This window comes from Zingiber officinale, chromosome 7B (genome assembly GCF_018446385.1).
Source record: "Zingiber officinale cultivar Zhangliang chromosome 7B, Zo_v1.1, whole genome shotgun sequence".
Lineage (NCBI taxonomy): Eukaryota > Viridiplantae > Streptophyta > Magnoliopsida > Zingiberales > Zingiberaceae > Zingiber > Zingiber officinale.
In genome coordinates, this window is record NC_055999.1 from 81,178,189 (window position 1) to 81,190,365 (window position 12,177).

Below are 12,177 nucleotides of genomic sequence, written 5' to 3' on the forward strand. Positions count from 1 at the left end.
CACACACTCCATATGATGCTAAGGAGTAAGTCATACATTAAATTCTAAAAGGGGCAATTAAAGGAAAGAATGTCTTAAATAAAAATGAATCCAGAAAGTTACCATAGGCTTTAGATTAATACTTTAAGTTTACATTGATCATGAGCTAAATCATAAAAAGAGAAGTGGAGTGGCATGTTACATCAGTTGACTTTCTAATCTTTAATTTAAGTTTCACCATTTAAAGAAACAAGTCTATTTCTTCCTCTTGGAATCTCAAGATCTATTACATCATCAAGCTGATGCATAGGATACCAATTTAGATGTTAACAGCTTAAAAAGTATATTCCTCATTAAATTTGTGTCCTCACCTTAAGAAAATCTGGAATATACTATTTTAAAGTCATGAACACGTTAATGTTTTCACCAACTATAGTAGGAATGGTTGCAGTAATTACCTGAAACAACATAAATCGTTAGTAGTGATCCTAATTAATGAAACAAAACAAATATGAAATTAAACCTAAGGAACAAAAGAGCAAAGCAAGTATGAAATCTAATCCTAATTAATGAAAAACATCCTATCTATCCATTAGTAGTGATCTCATAGCGCATTGTCACTCTACACTATGATTTCACCATTAACGGAACCAAACTAAGGAATGAAAGAGCAAAGCATTAAATGAACCTAACCTAAGAAATGAAAGACGATGCAAATAAGAAAACCTAGTCTAACTTAAGCTATGATTGCAAGGAAATTAAAGACAACATAAAGTAAGCAACTAAAGAAATTAAGCATGGAACGTAATCTAGAGCATTAAAGAAATCTAATCCTAATTGCATACAATAAAAGGACAACTATCACTAACATTTAACCAAACAAAGCATTGAAAGAAATTAAGGAACTAAAAATCAGTTAACAAATGTGTATCTTGAAACTTTGTGAGCATGGAATCTCTTGATGCATTCACTTTTGTTGCAAAGTTAGTTTTGTAATCGAAGACTGTTTAAGCTTTAACGAAAATAGATGGTTGGTTTATGCACTCATTTTCAATGAAACTTGAACGAAAATAGATGGTTGGTTTATCCAACTCGCCTTCACCTCTTCCCGATCGGCTGCCTGTGCCAACAACATACATCTAATTACCAAGGCTCACTACATTCTTAATAAATTCAACATGAAATGTTCATAAGCTCATTTAGAATGAAATACCAACTTGTCAGGAATGATTCATGTTGTAATCTAACAAGAATTACCTTCTCAGGTATGTACCTAAATACCAACTTCTTTTGTCCTGCTTCATAAATATTGCATTGAGACAAGATCTGGAGCCAGAGAAAAAAGTCAGTCAGGTATTTTGAGTAGAACACAGACAAACAAGCGCTGCTTGTATATTTTAAATTAGAAAGGACCTGTGCTTCTACACTGGCACAGACAGCATATATGCTCCAGTTTCTTGTGTAGTTGTTATAAAGGTGAACTTTGCCAAATCTAAGTCGAGGCTGTCTCTGTCTTGTTCCATTGAAGAAGCAATGGTGAATGGTAATGCGAATACATCTATCGGTAACATGACTCTTGTCTGCTCCAATAAGCATTGTCTTGTCATGATTGGCGAAGCGGCATCTGTTCAAACATGGAAATGAGAAGCATACAACAATTCTTGTAGTGATCACCACTAACTTTTTTATGCTAATCTATTGCAAGAACAAACCATATTGACAAGATTGCATATTTTGCTAAAGAAATTTTAGAAAAGATTGCTGCATTATGTTGTGATGGCTAGTAAAAGAAGGAAAGCAACTACAAGTGTATCAGAATATAGACCAAAAGAAACAGAAACTTCTACAAGGACAATTAATCTATAATCACACAGAAAATTAGTATATTACATCACCTTGAAACGGTGATATCAGTACTTTCGCGAGTGATATCAATTAGTCCATCATCATAATCTTGTAAGCTGCAGCGGTCTATCCAAATATGCCTCGACTTGGGCTTTATCTGAATACCATCGACATCATGCACTCTGCCACCTTCAAATTCCAGACCAGTAGCCCAGCCAGCAACACCAATGACATAGCCAAGCATCTGGCAGGAAATATGGAGGTAAAACCATGCGGGGTCTGCGGACTTGAATGTCTTCAGATATCTGGCAAATATTTGACCTAGTGGAAACAAAACACCCCAACTGACAACACAAAGAATTCCATGGGTCTGCAAAGTATGGAAATCACAATCAAATCGATGATCAAAGGTTTATAAACAACTAAAAATTAAGATTGTGAAAGACCTATTTTCTATCATTGATCATCGATTTGATTGTGATGACCTGTTTTCTTCCTACTGGGGTTTATAAACAACTGACAATCAAATCGATGCTTTGTTCAGAATCTAATGAAGGAGCTTCACACAAAACACCCAGCTCCTGAACTCCCAGAACCGATGAACAACAACCAAATACCGGCTGTGCTTGCTTCAACAACGGTGATGATGAACGAATCTTCCACCAAGGAACCCCCTCGGATGGAAGATGAATGGAAGTAATGGAGGTGCTGGAATGAACCGCCGCCAACCTCTACCTCTACCGCCTGAACCCCAATAGGAAGAAGTGAAGAAGACCGCCGTAAGGTGAAGGATCTTGTTGGAGAACCCCTCCGATAAGGTGGATGCTCATTGCTGCTGCCGTCGCTCGCTATTGCCGCCAAGAGATGTTTGCTGCTGCCGTCACTGATTGGAATCCAGAAGAGGAAGATTGGGCAGTGGATGGCCGGCCGACGGCGGTGTGCGGGAGGAGGTTGCCGCCCGCCGTTGGTGAAGGAGAAGAAGTGGAAGGGCGGTGGCGTCGCGAGCCCTATCTCGAGGAGAAGCCGCGCGAGATCAGAATCGGGGGTTCTGATACTGTGCCGTGCGAAGAAATAAAGGAAAGGGAATGATTTTCTCCTCCTTTAATCTGGGCCGTCCGATTTGATGAAGATGGATCCATTTGATCTAGCTGATGAAGAGATGAGTGGTGCGGATCTAGTTGCCTTCTTGCTTCGATCTAATGGTCCATGTAGCTTCAAATCTGGATGGAGGGTTGGATGGCTTAGATCTGAATGAAGGAGGAAGATTTCTCTTGATCTGGATCAACGACTCATATTAATTCTTCTTGATCTCCATCATTTGACCTCCAAATAAAGTAAAATTTGGAGGAGGAGCATCTTTCGCGGAGGAGTCGCGAAGGAGGAGTCGGAGATAGGTTTTTGTTCGTTAGAAGAGTCACAGAGAAGTGGGTTTTATGTTTTTTTTCATGAAGTTAAAAAAACTGTTGTGTTGTTAGGATTCAACAACATTCAATAGACAACAGTTTAATAAAACTGTTGTATATTATCACATAAGCAACAATAAAAGATAATAGTGTTTTAAAACCGTTGTCTTTGACATACATTAGACAACAGTGTTTTGAACAACTGTTGTTATTTAAAAAATATTATGGTGAACAACAACAGTTTTCAATAAAACTGTTGTTAAATGGAAAAAAGACAATAATTTCTTGAAAAACTATTGTCTATTAGGTGTGGTTAAATCCAGAAATTCTTGTAGTGATACCACTAAAGAATTATTATTGAACTACCGCACCAATCCCAAATTACATTTTTGGCTCTTTCTTATTATGAGTGTGTTAATCTCCCTATGTTTAAGATGTCGGATGTCCATTAATTAATTGAGTTACTGACAACTCATTTTAATTAATATCTTAGTCCAAGAGTAGTACCACTCAACGTTATTGTTGTGTCGGACTAAGTCCACCTGCAGGGTTTAACATGACAATCCTTATGAGCTCCTATTGGGGACATTATTAACCTATATTTACTAGGATACAGTTTCCTTCTATAATCAACAACATACACTATAAATAATATTATTTCCCAACTTATCGGGCCTATTGATTTATTGAGCTAAATCACACCCTTTGATAAATCAAAGAAATAAATATTAAGTATATGTGCTTGTTATTATATTAGGATTAAGAGCACACACTTCCATAATAACAGAGGTATTGTTCTTTTATTTAGTAGTATAAAAAGAAACTACTTCAAATGGTCCGGCTCAATACACTCTGAGTGTATTAGTGTAATTTTATAGTCAAGATAAACTAATACTAAATTACACTACGACTATACCAATGATTTGTTCCTAACCATCTTAGTCGTGAACTACTGTTTATAATTTATAAGGAACTGATAACATGATTTTCTGTGTGTGACACCACATACCATGTTATCTACAATATAAATTAATTGAACAACTGCATTTAACATATAAATGTAAATATTTGACCAATGTGATTCTTTATTTCTAAAATAAATATTTACAAAAAGCTAGACTTTTAGTATACACTCTAACAATCTCTCACTTATACTAAAAGACTATGCCACCATATATCCTGCCATACATCTTATTCCCAACCCCTCATCATGCCCAACAAAAGCTCTTGCCTTAAGGGTCTTAGTGAAAGGATCTATCTAGGTTATCATCCGATGCAATCTAGGCGACAATAACTTTTTCTCATTATATGATGCCTCGTATTGAGTGGTACTTACGCTCTATTGTGTTTACTTGCCTTATGGACTTATGGTTTCTTCGAATTTGCTACTGCACCACTATTATCACAATAAATTGTAATAATTTTTTGGGTAAACCAGAAATCATGTCTAAGTCCATCATGAAGTTTCTAAGCCATATAACTTCTGTGGCTGCCTCAAATGCTGCCACATACTCAACTTCTATGGTGGAGTCCGAAAAGCACATATGCTTAAGATTCCTCCATAGTTATGACTTCACTTCCTAAAGTAAACACAAAACCCTGAGGTTGACTTGCTATTGTCCTTATCTGATTGGAAGTCAAAAATCCGAGTAACCCACTGGGATCAAATCATTTGACTTGTAAACTAACATATAATCTCTAGTCCTTCTCAGGTACTTTAATATATGCTTTACGGCAGTCCAGTGTCCCAGTCCTGTGTTACTTTTATATCTGCTAACCATGCCTACGGTAAAACAGATATCTGATCTCGTTCACAGCATTGCATACATTGGGCTTCCGACAGCCGAAGTATAAGGAATTGCCTTCATGTCCTCTATCCCCTTTGATGTCTTCGGAGACATCTCTTTAGATAAAGCTTCTCCATGCCCAAAAGGTAGAAAAAACCTTTCATGGAGTCTTGCATGCTAAAACGAGCTAGGATATTATGAAGCTCGGGATAAACACAACATACTTTTCTTGTGATCCCTTTGATCCCAAGAATATGTGCGTATTCTCCCAAGTCCTTCATATCGAATTGCTTGGACAACCATACCCTTACTTCTGACAACACTTTGATATTGTTTCCAACTACCAAAAATGGTATCTACGTATAGTACAAGAAATACCACCACATTTCCATCACACTTCTTGTATACGCAAGACTTATCCGGACACTGAATAAATCCATAGGTCTACATTACTTCATTAAACCGGATGTTCCAAGACCTTGAAGCTTTGCTTCAGTCCATAGACCGATTGAGCTTACATACTAGATGCTCTTTTCCCTTTGCAATGAACCCCTCTGGTTGCTTCATATGGATGTTTTCTTCAAGACTTCCGTTAAGGAAAAACTGTCTTGACATCCACTTGCCAAATCTCATAATCCATATGAGCAACAATAGATAAAAGAATCTGGATAGACTTTAAGCATGGCTACCGGTGAAAAGGTTTTCTTATAATTGATACCCTTTTTCAACAAGTCTTACTTTGAAAGTTTCCACCTTCTTGTCTGTCCTTCTTTTTCTATTGTGGACCTAATGACTTTTATACCATTTGGTGATTCTACAAGCTCCCAGACTTTATTAGAATACATAGATTCTATTTCTGTATTCATCGCTCTTTGCCAAGATGTTGCATCTTTATCTTGGAGCGCTTCGTCATATGTCTGGGGATTAGGTTCATGTTCACCAGGGATCAAGTCCAAAGACTCTCCCAAAACATGAATTTTTCAGGTTGGCTAACAACCCTCCCAGTACGACGAGGCATTGTCTGTAATTGTGTATCATTTGTGATACGTGTTGTAGTTTCTTGTGATATTTCATCTTATACAGTTAGGTACTAGATTAGACGTGTCCTTTATTATTTCCTTAAGAACAAATTTACTTATGGACTTGTGGTTCATTACATAGTCCTCTTCTAAAAATTAGACATTGGTGCTAACAATAACCTTCTGATTTTTAGGACTATAAACCTCTTTTTGTTTCTCTAAGATAACCCACAAACAAGTGAACTCCTGTCCAACTTATCAGTGTCTCCCTTCATCACATGTGCTGGACTACCCCAAATCCTAATATGCTTCAGACTAGGCTTACGCCTATTGGTTGGTCCTAGGAAGATTGTACCGGTTTGACTGTACTAAAATTTTGTACAAGTGTCGAACCTTTCCTAAACAACCTATTGTGTTCTTTAGAAATTAAATTAGGAATCACAAATAGAACTTAACATTATTGATTCCAACTTTAACTTATATGTTCTTAATGGTTTAGATTTGGATCACAAACGATGCTTAACATTATTGATCCAAATCCACCTATGTTATAAATTTAATTAAATATTAATTTCCAAAATTGACTTCTAGGACTGCATGGCGAGGCACTAGTCCTTCTTGGGTATGGGATCATCCACCACCGCCTAGACAAAGCCTTTTAAAGAAATCTAATATTTAATTTACTTATATAACTCTAGGTTTAACCAAAAAGAATAATCGAATCACAAATTCAAAAAATAAAAAAAACACAAACTCGAATCACAAATTTGAAACTCTAGAATCATATGCCTCTTGTGTTTGGAATTCATACAAAAAAAAAACTAGCATGATGTGGAAAATAATTACTAGTTATACCTTTCTTTATATACAATGACCTCTTGATTTTCTGCCGTATTCCTCGCCTCCTCTTGGACGTTGTGTGGGTGACGAACCTCCAAGATGAACACCACCCAAAAACTCCTCCTCCTTCTCTAAGTTTCGGCCATAGCCACCACCAAGGAACAAAAGAGAGGAAGGGGAAAGGAAAGGGGAGAGGGCCGACCACAAGAGAGAGCACAAGCAAGAGAATAAGAATTGATCCATCATGAGGTCTCTCCTCCCCTTCTTTTATAATACATGCCCAAGGCAAATAAGGAAAGATTTTTACAAAAATTAAAACCTTCCTCTTGTTTTCCTTTCCTCCTTTTTAATTCCTTTTTCTCCTCTTAATTGATTGAATGGCCGACCCCTTGCTTGGGCACCAAGCAAGGGTGGCCTACCCTTAAAAGAAGAAAAATATATCTTGTAAAAATTTTATAAGCAAAGAAGGAAAGCTCTTATAAAATTTTACAAGCTCTCTTTTAATTTCCTAATGTGGATGTTTTAAAAAAGGGAAATTTTAAAATAAGTTTTAAGATTTAAAACTTCTCATTTAAAATTTCCTTTTTTAACATGGTAACAAAAAAAGAAATTTTTAAATTTAAAACTCTTTTTTTTAAAAAAAAAACCATGTGGATGGTTAAAAAAGGAAAGTTTTAAAACTTTTAAAACTTTCTTTTAAACCATGTAGCCTAATTCAAATATGGAAAGTTTTATAATTTCAAAATCTCTCTTTTAAAACTTGTAGATATCTACAATGAGAAGATTTTAAAAATTTAAAACGCCCCTCATACTTTGAATTATGTGGCCGGCCCACTTCTTGCTTGGGCACCAAGCAAGAGCCCGACCCCTTTGAAGAGGAAGTGACCGACCCCATGGCTTGGTCACCAAGCCATGGTCGGCTCCCTCTTGGACACCAAGATGGGCTTTTCATGAGTGGATATGAGGCATTAATGAGGCAACGACAGGGACCTAGAGGAGAAATTGGTTTTGGCCTCCCGACGAGCTCGAGTATCTCATGTTCGCCTATAACACACAACTCAAGTTCATCAATAATAACTCATTCCACTAGAGAGCTATTATTGTACTACCGCACCAATCCCAAATTACATTATGGGCTCCTTTTTATCATGAGTGTGTTAATCTCCCTGTGTTTAAGATATCGGATGTCCACTAATTAATTGAGTTACTGACAACTCATTTTAATTAATGTCTTAGTCCAAGAGTAGTACCACTCAACCTTATCATCATGTCGGACTAAGTCCACCTGCAGGGTTTAACATGACAATCCTTATGAGCTCCTCTTGGGGACATTATCACCCTAGATTACTATGACACAGTTTCCTTCTATAATCAACAACACACACTATAAATAATATCATTTCCCAACTTATCGGGCCTTTTGATTTATCAAGCTAAATCGCACCCTTTGATAAATCAAATAAATAAATATTAAGTATATGTGCTTGTTATTATATTAGGATTAAGAGCACACACTTCCATAATAACAGAGGTATTGTTCTTTTATTTAGTCAGTATAAAAAGAAACTACCTCAAATGATCTTGCTCAATACACTCTGAGTGTATTAGTGTAATTTTATAGTCAAGATTGACTAATACCAAATTACACTATGACTATACCAATGATTTGTTCCTAACAATCTTAGTTGTGAACTTCTATTTATAATTTATAAGGAACTAATAACATGATCTTCTGTGTGTGACACCACACACCATGTTATCTATAATATAAATTAATTGAACAACTACACTTAGCATAAATGTAGACAATTTGACCAATGTGATTCTTATTTCAAAGTAAATATTTATACAAAAAGCTAGGCTTTTAGTATACATTCCAACAATCTCCCACTTATACTAAAAGACTATGCTACCATATATCCTTCCATACATCTGATTCCCAACCCTTCAACATGCCCATCCAAAGCTCTTGCCTTAAGGGCCTTAGTGAAAGGATCTCCCAAGTTATCACCTGATGCAATCTAGGCAACAACAACTTATCCTCGTTATACGATGTCTCGTATTCGGTGGTATTTGCGATCTATTGTTTACTTGCCTTATGGACTTATGGTTTCTTCGAGTTTGCTACTGCACCACTATTATCACAATAAATTGTAATAATTTTTGGGCAAACCAGAAATCATGTCTAAGTCCATCATGAAGTTTTTGAGCCATATAACTTCTATGGCTGCTTCAGAGGCTGCCACATACTCAGCTTCTATGGTGGAGTCCGAAAAAGCACCTATGCTTTGTTGGAACCCCAAGATTGTTTTGGTGTGATCAACAAGTTAAGTTAGGTCCTGTGGTGTTTCTAACCTTGTGTCTAAGTGTACAGGAGCTTAGGACCACAGGTACTCGAGCGGAAGACGCGGCTAGTGAGAAGGACGGCATGGGGAGAGAGCCGTCGGGCTCGGTGCGTCCGAGAGATGAGGTGCCGCGGAAGAGTACCCCGGTGGATGAGAAGGAAGCGTGCGTTGGTTCCGAGGGACGAGAAGCCGGAGCGGAAGATTGCTCGGGGAGCAAGAGACGCAGCTCTCTAGAAGGTCGGCACAGGAGAGAGCCGACGGGCTCGGTGCAACTGAGGGACGAAGACTACGGATGAGTACACTGGAGGACGAGAAGGAATCATGCGACGACTCCGAGGGACGAGGAGCCGGAGCGGAAGCCTGCTCGAGAAGACCGGAACTTGGGTTCGGGTGAGCCCTTTTCCGGATGGCAGAGATCACCCAAGCGAGTGGATCCGGAGGAGAAGAACCGGACCGAGGCGGGACTGAACCAGAGAAGAGGTCCCGGACGAAAAAGTCAACATCTGTTGACTTTGGGCTCCGGGGCGCCCGGAGCAGTCCGGGGCGCTCGGAGCCCTCCGGGGCGCCCGGAACCCTTCCGGGCGCCCGGACCAGCCTTTTGACTAGGATCGAGTTTTGAATCGATCTAATCGTTGGGGGATAAAGTTTATCCCCTCCCCCCAGGGCGCCCAGAACCCTTCGGGGCACTCCGACCAAGGCTATCAAATATAGCCTTTGTCCAGAAGCTTTTCAACAATCACGAGCATTTCATTTCCAAACACTTGTACGCTTTAGTTGTAGTTAAGCTTCTATTTCTGCGCTTCAACGTTGTAAGAGGCTTCTCCGCCTGAAGGAGTTTTAGTGCTTAATCTTCCTTGGATTAACAACCACATCGGCCTCGTTCTTTTTAATGTTCTATTTACTTTCTGCTTATTATTTATGCAAGTGTTAGCTTAAAGATTTCGAGAAGGGTTGTTTGCCTTTTGTCTTTACAGGACTAACCAACAACCCCCTTCTAGCCGGCCGCAACGGTCCTATAAGTGGTATCAGAGCCGAGACGCCTCAGAAGGACTAACCGCCGTTTGAAGCAACAAAACGATGGCCGGAGCTAGCGAATATCCATCAGCATTTGAGGGGGAGTTTTCTTCATGGAAGAAACAAATGGAGGTATATCTAAACTCTGATTCTGGTATTTTTTCAATAATGAAATTTGGTTATGAAGAACCGAATAATGCGAATGGAGAAGAAATCGATTTACGCCTCTGGACCAACAAACAACGTAACGAATCGATGGCAAACGGACGGGCAGAATTTCATCTTCTAACCGTAATACCAAATGAAGATCTCGACAGAATCGACGAATACAAAAGCGCAAAAGAACTTTGGGAAAAGTTCTTGAAGCTCCACAATGAACCAGCTGAAGTCGAGGACGAATCCAACACCGATTCGCCATCTGAAGAGTCCGAAACCGAGGTAAGTACCGCAACAACCCCAACAGGCGAATTCCATCCCGAAGCCACAGAAAGCTCATCCCAGATGAGCATCGTTGAAGAGGGAGAGACTTCGAAAGAAAGCAACTCGACAGGGGGAGAATCAATTGCCGAAAAGGTAAGTCAGGTATGACCTTCTGAACAATTGGCACAATCAATTGAAAAGTTGCCTGAAAATTTTTGCGAATCAAAAATTCAATCATCGAAAAAGCTTTTCGGTTTACCAATATTATCGAAAGAATTTTTCGAATTAAAAAATATTTTGACGAAAGATTCTTGCAAACTAGAAATATTATCGAAAAAGTTTCTCGAATTGCAAAAAGTTTTGACGAAAGATTCTTGCGAATTACAAATTATTTTGTCAAAAGAATTTTTCAAATCAGAAATATTGCCAAAAGACTCTTGCAAGTTACAAAATATTTTGTCAAATGAATCTTGCAAATTAGAAAAATTATCAAACGAATTTTTACCAATTATTTTGCCAATACAATTTCTTGCATGTTTAATATTTGTTGCTTTAAAGTTGAAAGAAATAGCCTGTTGATTAAAGTATCTCAACAAACTATTAACAGATATTAACATGATACAATTCTTCGTATGTTCAAATTTTCTTACTTCAAATTTGAGAAATTGTAATAAGTTAAAATGGAAATTTAAAACCTTCTGATAAAAGCATTAAAATAATGATGAAATAAAATTAAAAATAAATACATAGATTTTTTTTTATTATTTCTACATGTTCCAAAAAAAAATTTTATGCATAAAGTTTTCTACTGAGAAAATTCTTAATTTTCATGACGAAAACTTAGAAATTTTTCAAAAGTTATTTTTAACTTAGAAATTTTCTCTGATATTTTGAGATTGCTTTTGTGGAAATTATTACAAAATTTTCAAAGTTCTCAAAATTTTCTAAAAGTTCTAGTGACTTAGAATTTCTTTTAGAAATTCACTTTGACTTAGAAATATTGTCAGAAAATCAGTGAAATAGATCTTTATAAAGTTTCTAAGTGTCAAACCTTAGATTTTTTCTTGCAACCCCAATTTTTTATGTGATCAAAGGGGGAGAAGAAAAAGTATAAGTCTAGGGGGAGGTAGAAAAATTGAAATTTTTGAAATTTATTGTTTCTATCTTGTTGCACGTTAATTGAAAAATTGAAAAATTGAAAATTGTTTAATTTTCATATCTATTTTTGACCCTATCTTAACTTGGGTTGATCACATCAAAAAGGGGGAGATTGTTGGAACCCCAAGGTTGTTTTGGTGTGATCAACAAGTTAAGTTAGGTCCTGTGGTGTTTCTAACCTTGTGTCTAAGTGTACAGGAGCTTAGGACCACAGGTACTCGAGCGGAAGACGCGGCTAGCGAGAAGGACGGCATGGGGAGAGAGCCGACGGGCTCGGTGCGTCCGAGAGATGAGGTGCCGCGGAAGAGTACCCCGGTGGATGAGAAGGAAGCGTGCGTTGGTTCCGAGGGACGAGAAGCCGGAGCGG

At 37.8% G+C, this 12,177-nt stretch overlaps 1 protein-coding gene across 1 annotated transcript; it reads right to left on the reverse strand.

The window, feature by feature from the left end:
• Positions 1-371: 371 nt before the first annotated feature.
• LOC122004483 (putative pectate lyase 21) lies at positions 372-2,068 on the reverse strand. The gene is made up of 4 exons (XM_042559361.1): positions 1,875-2,068; positions 1,393-1,603; positions 1,237-1,305; positions 372-437 (listed from the first exon to the last, which is right to left on the reverse strand). Exons 1-4 carry the CDS (start codon positions 2,066-2,068, stop codon positions 372-374), a joined length of 540 nt encoding a protein of 179 aa, XP_042415295.1.
• Positions 2,069-12,177: the final 10,109 nt, after the last annotated feature.